The sequence below is a fragment of the Barbatula barbatula genome (genome assembly GCF_947034865.1).
Source record: "Barbatula barbatula genome assembly, chromosome: 14".
NCBI lineage: Eukaryota > Metazoa > Chordata > Actinopteri > Cypriniformes > Nemacheilidae > Barbatula > Barbatula barbatula.
Genome location: NC_136777.1, coordinates 21866568 through 21887014, shown reverse-complemented (window position 1 = coordinate 21887014; position 20447 = coordinate 21866568). Strand labels below are relative to the sequence as shown.

General features: G+C 38.5%; 1 protein-coding gene across 1 annotated transcript in view; it reads right to left on the bottom strand.

The window, feature by feature from the left end:
• Positions 1-20447, bottom strand: part of kcnma1a (potassium large conductance calcium-activated channel, subfamily M, alpha member 1a) — a 151784-nt gene that overhangs the window by 85643 nt on the left and 45694 nt on the right. The window contains 1 exon segment of the mRNA XM_079473229.1: positions 3296-3357. Within this exon segment, the coding sequence (XP_079329355.1) occupies positions 3296-3357 (62 nt within the window).

Below are 20447 nucleotides of genomic sequence, written 5' to 3'. Positions count from 1 at the left end.
ATTTCAGGTGCAGACAGGATCTATACTGCAGAGTCATTAGAAATGGCTTCTTTCAACACAGCCATGCAACAAAACCCTGTCTTCTCTGGAAAGTCCTTTTAAATTAACTCTCGATTCGCAGATCAGTTTGACCAAAAGTAACAGTGCCCTGAAAAGAGACTCCTCACACAATAGGTGGATTATCAACAGAAACTCAGGGGAGGGTGATACTTGGCCACTAGAGAGAGCTGTGTACCCACAGCGTTGAGTGAAATGCCCCCCCGAAAGCTGGCCGTGTGCGCTGAAGTGATGAAAAAGCGCACCCTCCTCCCTCCTTCAATTGCTGCTTTCAACCTCCATCAAATTTTGAGTTACCTTAGGGAGCATCCGTCAGCTCACAATCGCTCAAAATGTCCCTCTATATACGTCTCCTGATAGCTTTTTTAATGGACGATTACATCGTCCGCTTACACATACGTAAAAAAGCGGATATGATGTGCTTCCGTGTTTACATTTGTTGCAAACGAGACGTGAAACCAAGAAAAGCTGTTTCGTTCCAGACGTTCTCAAACAGTTGTGATAATTAACAGCACAAATGAGTCGTGAGAGTCATGGACAGATGATACATTATCGCGACCATTAGCGCTCGAGTCACATCGTAACAGAGGTCAGATGAGAGGTGTCGCAGCAGCAGGCTCGGAGGTTGTCTCTATGCAGCGAGGACAGCAGAGATGGAAGTTTTAGCTGCCAAGACTCCAGGCTGTAACTTTAGAGCCAAAGTCTATGTAGATCATTAGTAGCAAATCACAGCGCCCAGCCCTGCTGTCATAACCTGATTTGGAAACGAACAGGGTGGAAGACATGCATCCAAGATCCATAAGACGTATAAAACCACACAACACAAACAAGTTACCACCTTATCATTCATGTATTTGACAGAAATGGTTAGATCATTTCACAGAATAGATAAAAAAACTTCAATACTATTTTATTAAATCGTGTAAGATTAACACCCAACACCTAAACATCATTTATAAAGTCAGGTTCAGGGGGTTTGTATTGTTTTATTGTATTGTCATTTTCTTCAGGCTTTCGGCCTGCACAAGTTTTTTAAGTGCACCACATGACACCTATGGAGCAGCAGCTAATCACATGATAATCATTTTGAGCTTCAGGAAAAAGTGAAAATATGAATTTTGGTCGAATTTTACACATTGCCCTCGTCTCGTGATCTCAATGCTCCAAGTCTTGATTAAACATCTAAATGATCTTCATTTGTCTACGTTTTCTGAGAGGTGCACCTTCGTCTTTCCTAAGCAAAGCTCTTGCGCGGATTCGGTTTTAAAACATGGAGGATTGAGCAAAAGTGTGGGACTTATGTTAAGAGAGTTATTAAGAGAGATAAAGTGCAGAACCTGATTGATGCGAGTTATAAGAGCTCAAAAAAGAAAGGTCAAAAGCAGATACAAGCAATACAAAAGTTATCTGCACGGCTCCTGATGACATATTAATGTATTATGAAGCGACTTGATCTGTCTCTAAAATAATTATTAAATATTATCTGTAAACTACAGTTTCTGCTACTGAAACGTCAGACGAATATCAATCGCCCCCTAGGGAGACTGGCAACGGTCTCTCATAACATAGCCGTTTCATCACGCGGGCGAACTTATAAATAGTAATAAATATCAACGCCATTTTCTCTTTGACAAGACACTTTGCATTTGTCCCTTTCAGCAATGCTTTTCACAGTCACAAACACGACGTTTAGAACGTGTGATTCTGGTTGGCCGAACCAAAAGGAGTAGTGGTAGGACCAAAAAAGACGACGCTGTCAGCTGTTATATTGATTCTGGTTGGCCAAACTAATAGATGCTGGACCAAAGATGTTTCAAACGCCGAAAAGCGACTAGTTTGCAGGTATGACCCATCATGCCCGGCTTTCCTCTAACATGTTTTGACAGTCAGTGCAGGCACACACAGGCTGTATGTTTGACATTATAACGTAAGACTGTACACATGCTGTGAACCATTTCAGTGCTGCTAAAATCCACAGCTTGGGTTTACACTGCATGTGCTGACTTTTTGCACGCAGTGAATTCTGCCTTGTTTTAGCCTGATGCCAAAACAGAAATCTTATTTTAATAAAATAGCTGCTATATTTAACTAGTTTTGCCTCGTGTAGAACACAGTAATGATTCAAATACTTTTTATTTGAAGTTAATATCAAGGGATCTGGGAGAGGGGTGGTCTGCAGAGATACTCTGCCTAATGTAACCATGGAAACTAACCTGACTGCTTTCCTTAACAAAATAATCCCGCCACACTGAGGCAGACTTTACAGTCCAACATTAGAGAACAAAAACCCTTTAATTATGTAATGGTACCTTTAGCCGTTTTTAGGACAATCCCCGATTCATCTCTTATCAGCACAAGTAGTAACAAAATAAATGAAGTAAGAAACACAGTAAGTCAATGATTAAAGTTTAACATCCAATTACATGAATGAAGTTAACACTGTGTCTTTCAAAATATCTTCTTTTGTGTTTTGCAGAAGAAAGATCAGCTCAGTCACACAGGTTTAAGATGACAACATGGAGAGTAAATGATCACAGGTGAATTATTTCCTTTAACATTGAGAGTGTCCTGTTTCCTGTTTCCTGTATCTGTGCTGGGTATTCTTAATGATAAACTACTGAGGGTTTTTACTAAATTTACATGTGGACTGCTTACCTGTTCTGAACGTTATACCTATTTGCTGCTATAGTACCACTTCTGAGTGAGTAATTTAGACTAAAACATTTCCTACAATTCCACATACAATTAAATGTATGACAAACCATTAAATGTACATTAATGTATTGCATTGTTTAAACATTTATTTAATGCGAACTGCTATAAAATTGTAAAATCAGAGATCTTGCAAAGAAAACCAAATATGATTTCCTGTAGCATTGTGTTAGCATCGCAAAGGTTGTGGGTTTGATAAAAAGAGAACACACATACTAATAAAATGTATGATGTCCAATGTCGCTTTGGGTAAAAACTGCCAAATGCATGAATGTAAATGTTAATAATCAATTAATTTAATATTATAGATATTACATTATATATTGTTAGGCCGTTACATATTGTTATTGATGAACAATAGTTTAAAATGGAAAAAAGTCTACTCTCTTTGTCGTGCCCTTTTTATGGAAAGTGACAAAGTCGTCGCTTATATCAATCAAATCTCATTAAGATATGCGTTTTTTGTTTTTGTCACAAATCATTTAGTTAAGTGTTCTGTTATGAGTTAAACCAAAATAATACTCACTCTGAAGAGTCTATGAAGTATATTCCAAGAGCGCCAATGCTGAGTGCAAAGACCAACACCACCTGGAGGGAGACACAGAAAGAAGAGACAGAAAATGGAAAGACATCATTAGTGATGGTCCGCTGAGAACAGTTTAATCCTGGAGCTGTTCAACAATCAGCACAACTCATTTCCTCAAGTGTGGAGGAGCCATAACATACTTCATAACACTGTAACTGATCCCACAAAATCAGTGCGCTGCCTAATCTAAACATCATTTCATTGCCTCATTCTGTAGGCACATTGGAACTTGCTTACCATGTCCTAAACAGCTAAGTAGATGTATTCAGGCACGGCCGCTATCTGAGCTCCTCAGGTTTTGTCTTTATGTCTAGTCAAATGCAATTGGAAACAGAGATTCTCATAAAAGGAATGTTTAATCAAGTGAAAGTGTCTCTTGGAGAGACGTTTTTAAAAGGACTGGATAAATCATTTATGTTCAGCTGCTATATCAGTAAACTGAAGGCGCTGGGGGAGTGTAATGTAAATACAATAGGCTGAAGGAGGTGAGAGGAAAGATCACATCACTGTTTGTAGACTCAGGTTTGGAGCAGGGAGATGATCGCAACATCTGTAGGGTCGATTTACAGACAGAAAGCTGTCAATCTTAGGAAACTGTCTTCTCAGACTATAGTTTCTATACTATTTGCACATACAATACAGGGTAGATACTCAGGGTCTAAAGATGGCTGTTTTTATACATTTGAGCAACAAACTGCGAATATTATTGACCAACCCTTACCAGTTACATCTTGGAGAGCAAATATCCAGACATATATGTATTTGTACATGCTGTTGAAACCTCAAGCTTGCACACACAACACATACTGTCTTCTGTTATAAGAGAGGGATGTCCTGTGCTACTGTAGACAATGTGCAGCATCCCCATTCCAGTGGCGCTCCGTAGGTCAAATCATTTGATCTGGAGGTGCTGCATGTGTCATACAGACTATCCCTATGTCAGGTTGAACAGAAACAGCTCTTGAATGGCTTCTTTATTAGGTTATGTGACAGCAGTACACATCCATATACACCTTCCAGTTCACACTCCCGGTTCTCTCTTTGATTGTTTACTGACAATTGAAGTATGGCCTCATGATGCATTGAACAGCTGAGGTGCAGCAGAGGTGGCTTAGGTGGCCATTGATGATGTATTAGTCCAAGAGAAATTGTTATGCTGTGTTCACACTAACACCAATTGAACTATTTGCACGAGCAAATTAGATAAAACGTCAAGGCAGAGACACGAATACAATAGATGCAAACTCGCACCAGGCAACACGATAAACGTGTGTTCCACGCAAACTGATAATTGCGCGAGACATTCGTGCAAAGAGCTCATTGACACCTATAGTTTGAAACGTATATATAGAACTAATCCAGCAAGTAATTATGGGAGAGGGATGCGATGCTTCGAGTTTGGCGTGAACACATCATTAGTTTAATGACTTTATACTCTTATTATTTTAATGCACACTGGTAGAAAGAATAAACGCAAAGAACATATTTTAATATAAGATAGGAAACAAATGAATGGAGAGGAAAACAATGCTTAATATGGCCATTCTAGCGAAGAAAGTCCCGCCTTCCAGTAAGAAGATTCAATCATCAATGGATAAAGACTCACGATTTTCTGGGGCGGGGCACTTGTGAGGGGCTTGCCTGCCTCCGCACAGACGCAGTTGCTGAAGCGAATCCGAAAAAGGTGTTTTTACCACAGTTTAAGCTTAGCATAAGCTTAGTCCTTATACTGTTGATAGCTTTCCTGTAGGTCAGTGGTTAGAGCATGGCACTAGCAATGCCAAGGTTTTGGGTTCGATCCAAGGTGATTGCACATACTTACAATCAAATGTATAGGCCAATGCCTTAAATGTAAATGTCCATATCAGGTTTAATCATTACTCGGAAATATTCTATTTAATGGTGATTTTTTTCAGCAATTTTAGAAATATCTGTCTTCCACCATTCAAAGAGATAGGAATGTTGCTATGACGTAAATAGCTGCCCAGAGTTGCTTCAAAAAGTGAATGAAAACCATTATAGAATGTATAGTTCTTGTTTTGGACTCTCAGTGCTCCTTTTTATCACAATCGATGCACAACATCCATTTAATAAAGTTCTGTTATGGGTTGAATGTTCAGGGACAAAACAGTTGGTTAGTGTATATTTAAAATATAAAGGACACCATTCAACCAATAGGGCAGCCAAGCTTATGCTACAGTCTAAATGATGATAAAACGCATGATACAACCTGTCCTGAAAAGCATCCCATAGAAGACTCTAGAGGGAGTTACCGCAACTAGTCCCTTCTAAAACTGGAAATGGAACGCTCTGTCACAGGCCCAGGTTAGGTTTCGAGGGAATGGAAAAGTCTTTTTTTGCGTGGTGCAGGGTGAGTGGCCCTTCTCGACCCTTGAGGTCAAAAGGGCAATTGGCTGGTGAGTGGACATCTCAAACATTAAAGACTGGAAACTGCTCCTGCCAGACAGGGTGTTTGTGTACCCAACAGTGGAGAACTGCACTGATCACTCCATTGGGTCAAAGGCAGGGGTCTATTTAAGAAGTAATTCTACACAGGGACTATGTTCAGCATGAACGATTTGCTCTTTTTCATTAGTATTACAAAAGGGTATCATTGCATGCTTGTGCCCAAAATAATTGGACCAAACATTGATCAGGTTCACATTTCCTATACCATTCAGTGTTTTTCCAAGTCAAAGAAAGTCATTAAAACGTTGTCATACATCTACGACTATTTAAATATAACTAACTACATATGACCAAACTTTTTTGTTTTGTGAAAATGTATGTGTTTCCCCAAAAAGTTAACATTTTGTATTCATTTACTCACCCTTATATCTTTCCAAAATCAAATAACTTTTTCTTAATACATTTATAAATAAAATGTTCTTATTTGTGAATATTCGGTCGAGTGGTAGAACATTTGCAAGGACATTAATACATTATGAGTGACTTTAATGCTTGATAAAGCACTAAAGAGTGTCAGCAAAAAAATATAACAGATCATTTACTACATTTTACGTCATAGCTGTATATTTTAGCACACTACCTTGACCAATCAGCCTTCCATTAAACATCTGTCAACAACAAATATAATCCTAATCTGTGGAACATTATGAATGCAGACACAACAAAGCAGTTCCTCTCTACAATTCACAACAGCATTCATATTACTTAACGGTGGCCAAGATCATCCAGTTGACTTAATTTAGCATTATCCCTCGAAAGCAATAGACAATACCTCTCAAAGAAGCCGGATCACAACATCTATTATTGATAACCAGGGGCTGATTATTTTCATGGGGCCTGTATTTGGATTGATATCCTACATTGTCTACTGAGAGAACACCTTGATGCATTTTTAATAGGGCCTCTTTGTCTGGGTGATGGTAAGTTCCAGTGAGTAGCAGCTGGAGAAAAGGAGCTGTGCGGCTCAAGATAAGAGGAGACTGTGGAAACAGACACTCCTCTCTCAATGGAGGAGATGCTGAACTGTGAACCACTTAGATATCTTTCAGGAGATGATCAAAGATAGTAGTGGAGCACACTGTTGATTTTTACGGGCTAATATCTTTTGTTGACTTCAAAAGAGTCTTGATCCACAAGAGGGCATAGTTTGATTGTTGTGTGAATTTAAGGGCCTTCGGTGTTAGGCTGAATTTTAACAGCAGGCTGGTAAAATGAAGACATGTTGAACCACATTGATACCGCAATAGGCGCCTGGATGCAAATAAAATGGTTGTGGGCGCTGTGGAGGCATTTGGACAAGCAACAAAGTCAAATAAATCTGACTGCCACACAAAAAACAAACACACATGCTATCAGTGCAAGCAAAAAATGCATTTCTTTTCAGCTGAATTGTGGGAGTTTTCTCTATGGCTGGTTGCATAAAAGCTGAGCAGTCCTGATGAACTGATACGATAAGAGGCATCGTCTTTAAACTGACCCAGTTATTCATCTGGAAACATCGGTGCCAGTTCTGCGCTCGCAAAGCACGTCTCTCCCACGAGCTCGCTGTAAACCCATTACTGCAATTATAGCACTGGAGAAGTAGAGAAATCACAAATACATACTGCACAAAGCCTTCAACGTCAGAAATGCATTCTGGGATTTGGAGTATTTGGTAAACAGAATCTGTGTTTGATCGACATGCTTCTCAAAGCAAATCTCTAAATGACACATTTAACCCATTGCATGCCATATGTGTCATCTATTGAGCCATTTAAATTGCTATCCTTGAGGAAATTGTGTCTTTCCATCACAATCACATTAGCCCTTAACCCAAAATTTGCTCACTTGCCATACAATGCTTATGTGGACTCGCCTTTGCCCAGAACAGTCATGACACGAAACATGACTCACAAATGAATACACATCTCTGAGTGTTTTCCTGACAATATGTGTATACGATGATTCAATATTCATATCACAGAACGACCTGATCGCATTGTCCTTCCCTTCTCGCTGTGATGAAACTCACTTTCTGTACATTTTCTATAGAGTGAACATTGTTTCTGTGTTGGCGCAACTGAATTCCAATTAGGTCATTCTGACTTCTCTTTTCCACTTGACAGTCCCCTTCAAAATGCACTTTAACAAAACCCATGAATAATTTAGCTGACAGGTGATTTAGCCTGCTTGCAAATTAGTTTTTTCAAATTAGTAACAGATATTGAGAGCGAATTTGTGTAGTTCACGTTAAATGGCATGCAAATGAGCCACAGGAAAGCTCTATCACAGCAGTGACATCCATATGAAGGGTTTGGTTCCAAAAGGAGATGACTCATGTTTTTTTATTGTGCATTCCAAGTAATATCACTCAGGTTTGTTTTTATTTAAGCCATAATAACACTCATCTAAAATACAGCTAACTAACACAATAAAATTTTTCCCACTGGTCGCACCAACAGGCAATTTGGACGCACCCGTTTTTATAATAATCATAATGACCTTGCATAATGACCTTAGTTGATGAATCGTCTGTCAATTTGTCACACTGTCTTTTAAAAGTCAGCTATAGACCGCTTCATATTTGCGCTTTAACAGCAAATAAATCCAAAATAATTGCAAAGAAATGTTGTATTTGTTATTTTATACAGTTGTTGTTATTCAGATTTATATTCAAGTTATATATTGGCTATGAAATGATCTAACACAAAAATAACTTGTCACTCTTCACAATCCTCCTTTATTGCCCTCTTTGCAAAAAGCTGTAATTTTGCCCCTGTCCTTCTTCATTTTTACCACATAAATGAAATGAAATTAGCTAGCTCAAAACTCAGAAACAAATTATTATACATGTTCTGTACTACACGTTGTCATAGATAAACTATAAATACTAAATCTTACCAACCAGTCTTGGTAAATAGTCTAAGCACGCTTGTGTTCTGAGGGACGGATTTGATGGTCTCGTGAATTTAGTCCGAGACGAACGAGTTGTTTCAACAGGATGAAATGTCGCGAATTGGACATTAGCAGACGTTGAGGCGTTGTTCGTTTTTCACAGCTGTTAAGAAATCGCAAAGATAAAGAAATACTCTTGTCCAGTAAAGTGTTTTCCTTCTATGTCATCTGCATGTGTGGAACACTTGCATGTTTTTGAGCAAATACACACCCCGCTGTAATTTAGGTTAAAATATTCTCTGAATGCGCCATATGAAACATGGACTCTGTCTTCCGACCTTCCTTTTGATTGTGAGGGAGAGAGACTGTTCAGAAACCAGTGTGTTAGACTTCATAACTCGTGGGACTCCTTAAAGGAAAATGGACAGCCCCCCTGAGGAAAGTGATATGGGCATTATGAAATAGTTATACAGCATACGATGAGAGTGAGCTTTTATTGCTCTGGCAATTTTTTTTATATATATATACACACACACACACCGTGGTAGGAGAACTATCCTTTGATACCTCAAATTGTACATTTTACAACGCTTCACCTTAGTTTTTCCTGGCAGACAATGTAAAAATAATTTAGCAACCACCCAGAACAAACAAGCATCACTGGAGCGTGAGTTTTATAGATGTTCCAGCATCAACAACCCAAACAAATGTTATGTGGCTCAAATTTAACTTTGAGATAACCTCCACAAAGAATTAATAAAGCGCTGAGTAGTTTCACTTTATATTATGGTACACAAATTCCTCATTAACTACTTGCTTATTAACATACATATATGTATATTAGTATGTATAAACCACATATTAATGCCTCACTCTGCATTGCCTTTTTCTACATCCCTTAATCCTATACCAACACTTAAACCTAAAAACTACTCTATAAACAGTTATTAGGGGTTAATTGAGGCAAAAGTCATAGTTAATAGTTAGGAAATAGTGAGAATTGGTTCCTAGTCTAAAGTGTGGCATGCATTTCCTGTATTAAGCATACTGTCAGGGGGGCACATGATTTGTAAATACTATTTCATAATCATGGATACAACATTATCCTTGTAAGCAAACACTGAGGCGCAATATTTATCTGTTCAGTGCATTCAGAAAAGTGCAAACACAACAGTACACAAAAGTCCCCATAGGACGCAACAGAGCTTAGAAAACACAACGTACTTCCACTAAATTCACATGGGAGGAACCCTGCAGCAACCTGCTGAGGACTAGTGATGTCAATCAGTACAGCAGAGAATGAGCTAGACAACACAACACAAACTCAAACCACTGAGGTGACCATAGGGATGCACAATATTATCGTTTCACAATAAAATATTCACTTGCACTTTACTTCCACAAACTTATTAAATCAGAAAACTGTGAATATATTTCCCCATTGTGTACATTGTATTTATTGTGAAAGAGCCATCTATCATTGTTTTCCAACTAAACAGGTAAAACTGCGTAAAATCTGATTTGTCAGTCTCGTGTATTAAATAAGCCCATGCACACGGTTCATATTTCACAAGCACACGATAAGTTTGTTAATTCACAGCTTTGTTGTTAGTTTGCCAGCTAAATGCTAATGCTATAGCACAGTACAGTACTTTTGTCGTGTCCATCAACATTCACTCTATCAGTGAGCCATAATCAGTCAGCACGGAGTGTGCAGGTATTTAAGAACGTTTGTTTATTGCAGATTTCTGTGTGAAGGCTTTCCGTGTCACATATCACTAAAATGCAATCGTTTACACTGATGCTAAGCTACAGCTAAGCAATTGGCCATTAAAACTAATGATTTCTTTGATAATTTCTCAACTATTCTCAATAAGTCTATATGGAAAACACGTGGTACCTACTTGTTAAATAGTTGTTGGGTTTTTTCTTTAAAGGTTTTATAAGACATTAGCCTATTACAATGTGCTGTTTTATTGCTGTCAAACAGCAAAACCTCCCTCGTGTAATTCTCAATTTTACAAAAGTTTTGTAGATGTTTACATAAGTCAAAATATAACAGTTTACACTTTAACATATAAGCAATCGCTTTTTTAATACAGACTAACATTTTTGGATAATAAGTGGTTTTGGAAACACATAGTATAATATTTTTTTAAAGAGACGCACCTTTTGTTTCTATCATCATCATCAAAAAAAACATATACATACAGTATATCGGTATCAGTTAAAATTATTTGAAAAATATCTGCATATTGGCAAATATTTAATATCGTGCATCACTAGATTACCATAGCCTGACCACTGACCTCATTTAAAGTTGAAAATGATAATACATAAAACCATATAAAAGCTATCTTAAATATACATGAAATTAAGATTGTACAAAAACTTCAAAATTCATGAGCACATAACAAACATCGCAAGATAACCATTACTTTTCAATTAGCCAGAAACCATAAAACAATGGCAATGCTTTAGTTTTACTAAAAACCATTCAGCACTGTATGGCTGAGGGGATAAAAATATCTCAAATGTGACCCATCTCTCATTGGAATGCACAGACATACAACCGAGCATCCACAGGCAATACCATGAGTAAAAGCGTTGTTTACCGTGTGGATTGGTGAATTATTCACCAACTGACTCCATGGGAAGCGGCACCTACTGGACACTGTCTCCCTATTACCCTCTCGGTGGGAAACACAGCATTGACTTGTGAAGATGCTGAGCTGAGTAGTAAGTAAACATATTTTAAACAACATAAATGTATGCCTGAGCTGCTAATATAAACTGTACATACTCATCTGATGCTTTTTCTCAGTAGCAAAAAGCTAAATGAAAGTGAAAAATATTGACTGCAAAAAATAAAAACTCTAAATCCCAAATGAAAAACTATGGCACATATAGTGTATTACTTAAAAGATGCATCATATAGTTATGTTGCTGCCTAAACAACAGGACTTGACACTTAAGCATGGTGGGGAAAAAATTCTGCAAAATAAAGATTTTCTAGCTTTTCCAGAGAAAGCAGACCAGAGCAACATTCCTAAATTATGTATAGCTTTAATCTCACCTAGTTCACAAGAATGATCCACACACATTCTACATCACAACCTTGACAGATTGATCATTTTTGTCAGTCTTGTTTCATAAAAGCAAATCACAATATAGCTTCATGGCCTTCTAGAGCTCAGCAGCCTGTCATCTTGAACTACAGAAATCATATTGAATTGAACTGTTGTGGGTATTGCACTGATGAGAAAAGCCTGCTGGAGTCAGACCCTCAAACTCCTTGTTGTCCAGATTGCATCTTTCTGAGAGGACCACCTACACATCAGATCCCTTGTATCGTTCCAGAAGACAGCTTTATCATTCTGTTCCCGCTCAATGCTTTCCTCTTATTCTGTTGTCACATCCACCACTACTGCTGTATCCTCCAATTTCTGTGAAAACTTGACACTAATGAAACGCATGACACTCAGTAACATTATTAAGTAATATTGTACAGTATTACTAGTGTAAAGCAATAACCACAAAAGCTTAAAATGATTACCATAAAATGCATAAGGAAAAATATATATTCAATGTACATTGAAATTCAAATTTCAAATCAGCCCAACATGAAACACAAGGCCATTTGATAGACAGTAGCTGTTTCTCAATTCCAAGAACGCAAAGAACGGACTTGTGTTCTCGTGGAGACCGGTCTTGCTAGGCATCCTCAGGAGAACGAACTTTGAAGGATGCACCGCAGTGACTTCAGGAACTTCAAGTGAGTTCCATATGCGCACAACGCTGCATATCGATCCTTTATATCAAGATTGTATTGGAACCGGACTTAGAAGGTTATTGATGACGTAGAGCAAGAACAAGTCCGCTGAAGAACGCATATTGAAAAACGGCCATCACTTTATAACCTAAATGCTAATGAGATATTGGATAATAATCAATAATTTAAAAACAGCCGATGATCAGCGCCGATATATCCAGTCAATCAAAAGTGGACAGGAAAATGCAATGAATTTGTGCTGAGTAAAAAAAAGTTAAGAAACATCCCCAGTTTGATGTTCAATATTAATAGGCATTATATGAATTAATAATTTCATAAAAAGTTAAGAAATGTTCATTTATTCTTTAGAATTTACTTAATGCGAGTTAATATAACCATATTATTAATATAACTGGCTATCGGTATCGGTAAAGAAAATTGGTATCGGTGCATCTCTAGTGCAAATGCAGTTAGTTACATTTAGCATTTGCTTTCCCACTATAACCCACTGCAATGCTTCGTTCGTGGTTTACCAATTGAAAACCACTGATGTTGCATACATTTACAACTTTTTCCTAGGCATGTGTGTTCTCTGGAAATCGAAACCCTGACCCTAGTATTGCTAGTGCCATGCTCTGCCCGGAGTAGACAAATTCACATCATCACATTGACCTCTTGGTGCTGTTTTTCTATATCGATACTTCTCCCCAGTTTAATTTCATTTCTGCTGTAAAATAATAGGCACTTTCACACAGTAATTTAAAGCTATCACTTATGTCACTTCCTGCAAAAATCACTCAAAGCCACGGTCAATGACCAACCCCTTAAGAAAATGCTTAGTCAATAACACTCGGCAGCTAAACTTCTGACAAACTACAAAAAAGTTTTTGTATATAAAAGATAGCTTTGGTCTGACAAATGCAATCAAACTTAAACTAAAAGCCTGAATGACCCCTATCCATTTAACAGTCTCTGTCTGACAGGAGCAGGTCGGTGGGGATGGACAACCTTCATCTCGGAGACAAGTGATTTATGGATAAGAGGAAGGAAACAGCAGATGAAATGATAGCACCTCAAGGGCAGCATCTGGGCCCCCGACAGTGCCCCTGGTCAATGGGGCGGAGAAATCTCCAGCATTTGGTGCTCTCACCGCAATGTTCCTTGCTTTGCATGGCCAAGATTCTTATTAAGCTGTTTGCAAACTGTCAGGATAGAAACAGATATGCGTCCAAATAAGCCCTGGAACATTTGCCATGTGGCATCCAACGTGTTGTCAGCGTGCTGTTTTCTACATTCCAAAAATCATGATCAAACCCATATTTGTGCTGTGACATGGCTATGATGCCACTGATATTGTTATCTAATCTCCACAGCGAGATTCTGCATATGCCTCGGGACCAAAAACAATCTTGGATCTCTGACATGCCCAATTTACCACAAAAGACGAGGTTTTTAAACACTCAGACATCCAACCCTCATTTTTCTCCGATAGCTGTTTAAATGACGTGCCCCCTCCAGAGAAACATGCTGCATGTCCCAATATTGAGTTTATCGGAAACATGGGATGACAGCAGATATTGGGAGCACGGACTGGTTGACGTGTAGGTAAATTATGTGTCAAACTGAGATGATGTTTGAAAGAGGATGCTGTGGCTTGGCACCTGATAGGATGAGGCACCATGTCACCAAGCTGAGGTAGAGGGATGTTTCAGTGACCTTGACTGACTGGAGGGCCATGGAATATTAAAGAGGTCCCGCACAAGCCCCTGTCATGGGTGAGAAAAAAATAGCTATGTGATTGGTCCAGCTCAGAGACGGAGGGATGTATGTGAGCAGAATTAAACTGGGCTCCCCATGGAGCAGCCAAAAAGGTCACTAGCTGCCTCAGAAGGACATGAGATTGTGTGCCTCCATCTTTCTATTAGACACTGAGGTGCCTTTTTTTACTTTTTTTAATAAAAAGTTAATTTCCTCTGGTGCGTTTATAATCTCAAAGCAAGACACAGCCTGATTCTCAATGATGCTATAGGCAAGGTGATACGTTTGGTCTCATACAAGCAGGAGAAACGTTCATGACCAAACCAAGCTTGGCACTGAACCAAAAGAACATTTAGAACATACCTATTCTGTGCCTTATGGTCTTCCTACTATAAAAGACCTCAACTCCCACCAGGTCAAATTCTACACAAAAGTATTGTGAGGTTTAAGTTCCACCTTCAAAGAAAACTTAGCCACAGCAAACCGCAACAATATCTCAATATAGCAACTCAATATATAAACATATTAAAATTGCATACACGATAAACATTAACAGCCCAATGCAAGAGGTTAAACTACAGTATGAATACGTCACACTCAGTTTACCTTTTTAGCATTATGCGTGTTTGCTTATTATCTCGCATTTAATTAGCCTAGCATAAAAAAACTGTATATTTCCATAAGACCCTTACAATATGGATACCTACCTATTTCAGGTCTTGGTTTTCACAACTTGAATCTAACTAGAATTTGTATCTCATTTATGGAAAATGCCTGGAATTTGTAGACATTAACATTAGCATTTGCAGACTCCGTTTATATGTAAAGGTGCGTGAATGCTTCTTTTCCCAGTTGAAGAAAAGGTAATTTCACTCATCAGCACTGGACTGTGTACATTGAGGAAACGTGTTACATCTCCCTGCTGAGATTAGCGAGCTGCAGTGGCCGTGCTCCTCTGACCTTCTGTCACCGTGTCAGAGCTATTCCTGCCACAGCCCTGGGCGTTATACCATAAACAGAGACACACACACACTTTTAAACACAACATACAAAACTGTCCTACCTATGCAGTGTAACTGTGAATATCACAACATTAACTGTCACTTCCTCTGTAAAATGCCCTTCTCATGTTTGAGATTGTGTCAATGGCATTGGTGGTATGACTGGATTTATAGCCCAAATTTGAAATGTACAACTAACCGGCTGCACAGAAAGACAAGACATCATATCTTCAAAACAACTTCTTAACTGTTAAAATAATATAAGTATAACTCAGTATTATTAGTATACACTTGCATTGTATTTAACATGTTAATTCTACTTTAAATCTAGGATCCTACCTTCAAAGCAAATATATAAATATAGACATAGACTACAGAATTTGTTCAAAGGGCTATTAAGGTATTTATATTGCCTATTCCAAATACATAATTGAACACGAATGAGCTGTAATGATGCGACTAGAATAAATATAGTTATTATGTTTATTAAATAATGTTTCTAAATGATTACTCTCAGCTGTAAATGTAAACAACATAGAATCTCTTTGGATTAGACATAAAATAAAAAAGATTTAGACAAAACAGGACACATTTAAAGATGGAAATAAAGTTGAATCCGATGACAGCTTTAAAGGTGCAAGGTGTATTTTTGTGGAGGATCTATTGACAGAAATGCAATATAATGTACATAATTATGTGTTCATAGGTGAAGTGATAATGAAGTGTTATGTTTTTAATATCTTAGAATGAGTCATTTCTATCTATATACGCGGGGATTTCTCCATGTTGTTCCTACAGTAGCCCTAAACAGACAAACTGCTCTTCAGAGTTTCGTAAACACTTTATCTTCTTCAGCAAAAAAAATGCACAAATGTGAAGCCATCTTAGTCCTGTGTCAGCCAGTGCAGTGTTTCAAAAGGGAGGGCCTTTAAAATGTGTTGACGATTACTAAAGAGTGCGCATCTGTACCACATTTGATAACCTAGCAGTAGAAAGCTGGGTATTCAGCAAAAGAACATGTGTCTTTGTGTGTATATATATATATATATATATATTTATATGAAAGGATAAGTGCTGCTGTGTGTCTATGAGCGCATGTGTGTGTTTGTGTGTGTAAGATGAGAGTGCTGCTGTGTATTCAGTGTTGTGGGACTGAGTCACCGTGTGAACTGTCATTAGCGATTACTGCACTCTGATTCATGCCTGGACCAGCACACTGCTGCCACACTCATCACGGTCAGATCACTGCTCACTTCCTCCACATCTGAGGAGAGAGGCACTTCTATTTCATTTGTGTTTACATAAGATTAGGTGTGTGCATGAGCTCTGTGTCTGGAGTTCAATCTCCATCAATGCAAATCACACAGACCTAAAGCCGCACAGCATGAGATTCAGAACATCCCTGGATATTTAAAGACCAGATCATTTGACATACATGTTTAGCCAACAACAACTGCTACAGTATATAGGATACTAATATTATTATGAAAATGATTACATTATAAGCAATGATACAATGAATAGTTTGTATAATTAATATAGTGTATTTCATAACAACAATAATAACAGTAATCATTATTATCATCATGGTTGCATCAATACCGTTAGAGCTTTAGTTTTAGGTTGGTTTCACATTTAGTCCGATTGCCTGGTCCCGATCTTCCCCCTGCCCTCGCTGGCTGCGTTCATATGATTATTTTTGGGTCTGAACAGTGGGTCATCTACGTCATCAGCGTGCAGTTGTTAACCCTTTCGCTTGTAACAGTGACGCAGGAGGTGGGTAAATGCATAGCATTGCTCGCTTCACTTTTATACATTTATGTTTTTGAACCGTTTGTTTCGTTTCCAAAGCTTCAGTACATAACTTTCTTCTGTGAATGTACTGCAAATTCTCTTAAGAATGCTGAAGGCCATTTACAGCTCTCCGCTTAGAGTGCGCCAGTCACGCTCATCAGAAATGTGAGTGAAACGCACACACAAGCAAACATTTTTACCAAATAATTCATCATTAATAGCGGTTCAATTCCACGATTTGGTACGATTGCGTTCATATCAGCAGCGAAGCGTACTGGAGTTCACATGAAACGCACCCCAGACCTCCCTTTTTAAGCAGACTCGGGTGCAGTTCACAGGTGCGCACCCGTGTTTGGAAGACAGCATTCACATCGCCCAAACGAGCCCAACTCTGAACCGGGTTACGCACCAAAAGTGCTGATGTGAAACTGCCCTTAATGTATTGTTTCTCCATCTAAGCGACAACACATTACTGTTGACAGAAGGATCTTCTGTTGGTCACAGCTGTGTGCCAGTCATGCCGTTGTCATGGTCCTTATTACTGACATGCTTTCTCATTTTGGAAGTGTAGCCAGAGCATAAATCAAGCCTGTCAAAACCATAGCAATGAAGACGGTATTTAGATGCGCAGGGAGCAATAACTGTTGTAGGATGAGGTTGAGTCAGTATTTAAAATAGGAAATAAACAGTCAAAACATCACTATTGTTTATTTATCCTGAGGCAGTTTCAGCCCACAGTCCATTTCAATAAACATCTGATGCATAAATGACACCAGGTTCAATCTGATTGACTAAGGGGGCTTTCACGCTTGAAGCTTCGTTCAGAACGTGGCACGGTTCGCATGAAAAATGGCTAATGTTAAAGCTGTCAAGCGAACCCAGGTGCGCACCTGGCTAGCAAACCCGAGATTACCTGACTGAGTTTTGTTGCTCTCGAACTGTGGCGTGGTTCGCATGAATGTGAAAGCAACACGGACCTGGGTGCACACTTGATGAGGAAGTAAAGTGACCTGTGCATGGGTTTAAGACGATTATGATGTATTTCCTTCAATAAAACACATGTAAGAGATGATAGGGTTGATGATTTACCTTGGATTCAAGCAAGAGTGAGCCTGTGTTGTATTTCTGCGTTGTGAGTGGAATCAGAGCGGCAGGTCAATGGTAATCCACTGTTTCCTCAAAATATTCTGTTTGCAAGCAGCAGAAAGCCGTCTGCATGCAACGCACATACAGTAAACCCAAATGTAATTTACTCTGCTGCGCATAATAGCACCAAATTAATAAAAACACAATATATTGATCCATGTTTTGTTTTCTGTCATGCGCCGTGCACATTTTTGATGATGTAAGACGAACGCAAACGCACCAGGGTTCGACAGAATCGAAACCAAACCAATGCAGCGAATGAGCCCAATCTGAAAACGGCCTTAGTTGGCCAGATAGATCTCATCCTGTCTGGGTGGATCTTTGAAACAAGCGGCTATGTGAATGGTTTTGAATGTCATATGAAGCTATCGGTTACTAGGCCAAAAGTAAGACAGAATCGCTTATACCCTTTATGACCTTATTGTCTGGGTGAACCGGAAGTCAGAATCGACTTGGACATTTTGACGTATTTCTGAGGATAAAGAATGTTATAAATAGAGGCTGTGTTAATGGATGTTCTGCCCAGGCCATCAAATTTACTGCTGGTCCAGATCACAAGTACATTTTGAGAATTTGGTTAGAATTACTAAGACATTTATTTGTGTGGGTAAGATAAATTGTTCACCACAAACCTAGTAATGTCAGATAACAGAATAAATGGGTTCAATTTTGAGTAACATTATAACCTTATTGATGAACCTTTCTTATAAGGACAGCATTGGGGGACATATTATTATCATTAGGAACCTTTAAAGTGAAGCTCAGAAGTTGTCATGCAGAAGGTGGCAAAAGTGAGGGAAATAATTGGTTGGCGAGACAGAGCAGTGAAACTGTTCTTTAAACTAATTAATTCCAGGTTTTCTGTATCCTCTTCCTGGTGAATGACAGGTTTGTAGCACACGTGAAGACCCCTATAGCGGAGACTAAATATTATTTGCACACAGCACAGAGCGCAGTGGATAAATACAGTTTACAGCTTGTGAATTGCATGTGTCAGCAGCTTGGCTGTGAAAACGAGCTTAAATCATTTCCTAACATCCATTGCTCCTTACAGCAGAACAGTGGCAGGCGGCCATTAAAACCAATGCTTATGGTTGCCATTTGGCCATTAATAACCCATGGCATCAAGTGCATTAGGTGCTATGCTGCAGTTGTATTCAATTACAGCTGACAAATAACTTGAATATTTTGAAACTATTTTCATACGCTTCATTTAAGAGTTAATGTTGCAGAAAGGCAGCTGATTTGTTTTTTGATGATGATAATCATCCAGTCTTACTCTTAAAAAGATTATTCTGAGATTATTCTGACTCTCATTCATTAAATTAACTGGAAAGCATTTGTTTTCTGTTATTTATTATTGCTACACACTTGTTAAGTACACGACTCAAACAAGACATTTTAAATCAACATCATTAAATCCCAGTGAGGTCATTAACAACAAACTCCAATATGTTTTACGAATAGAAAAATAAACTGATTTTGCTCACAGATCTTTAAGGAAAGCCAGCATTAGGCATAAGTGTGACAGCTTTGACCTCATGGATTATGAAAGCGTGGTGTTCTTGCTCACACACAATAAGCTCTTCATCAAATTGAAAATCCGGCACAGATTCATCCACGCCTGAGGTAAATGTTCAAATCCCAGTCTGGCAACAGCGAGCTGAAACCCCAGGTGACGATGGGTTTTTACGATTCTAATATTACAGACAAGACTTCTACAAGCTGCTATGGCTTCCGAGGGAAACGAGCAAGAGCCATAAAAGTGTTCCATACAATCATATCGCAGGGCCTGTCATCTACAGTTACATACCGTGGGATGCCTAACCGAGATTGACAATACAAACAGAGACCAGTGTGCAATCTAAAATATCAGTCTAACAAAAGCCATCACAGTGAGGGTAAATCTCAATCTTAGATCTGTCTCCAGACTCTGTTTACTCAGAGATACAATGGGAACTAAGGTTGTAAAGTTACAGCTGTAATCCTCCCCTAGCGAACATGGCACTATATCAGAGAATACAATCTGCTAGTGAGACAGACTGCAAATACAGATCAATGCGGAGTGATGAAAGCCAAAAAGCCACTTCTACATGTGCAAATGTCAAATAGAAATAGTGTGAATAGTTTGATTACTTAAATGGATAGTTCACCCCAAAATGAAAATTCGGTAATCAGTTAAAGGTCCAGTGTATTTTTTTAGGAGGATCTAATAACAGAAATGCAATCTAATATAGATAACTATGTCTTTCAGAGGAGTATAAAGACCTTACATAAT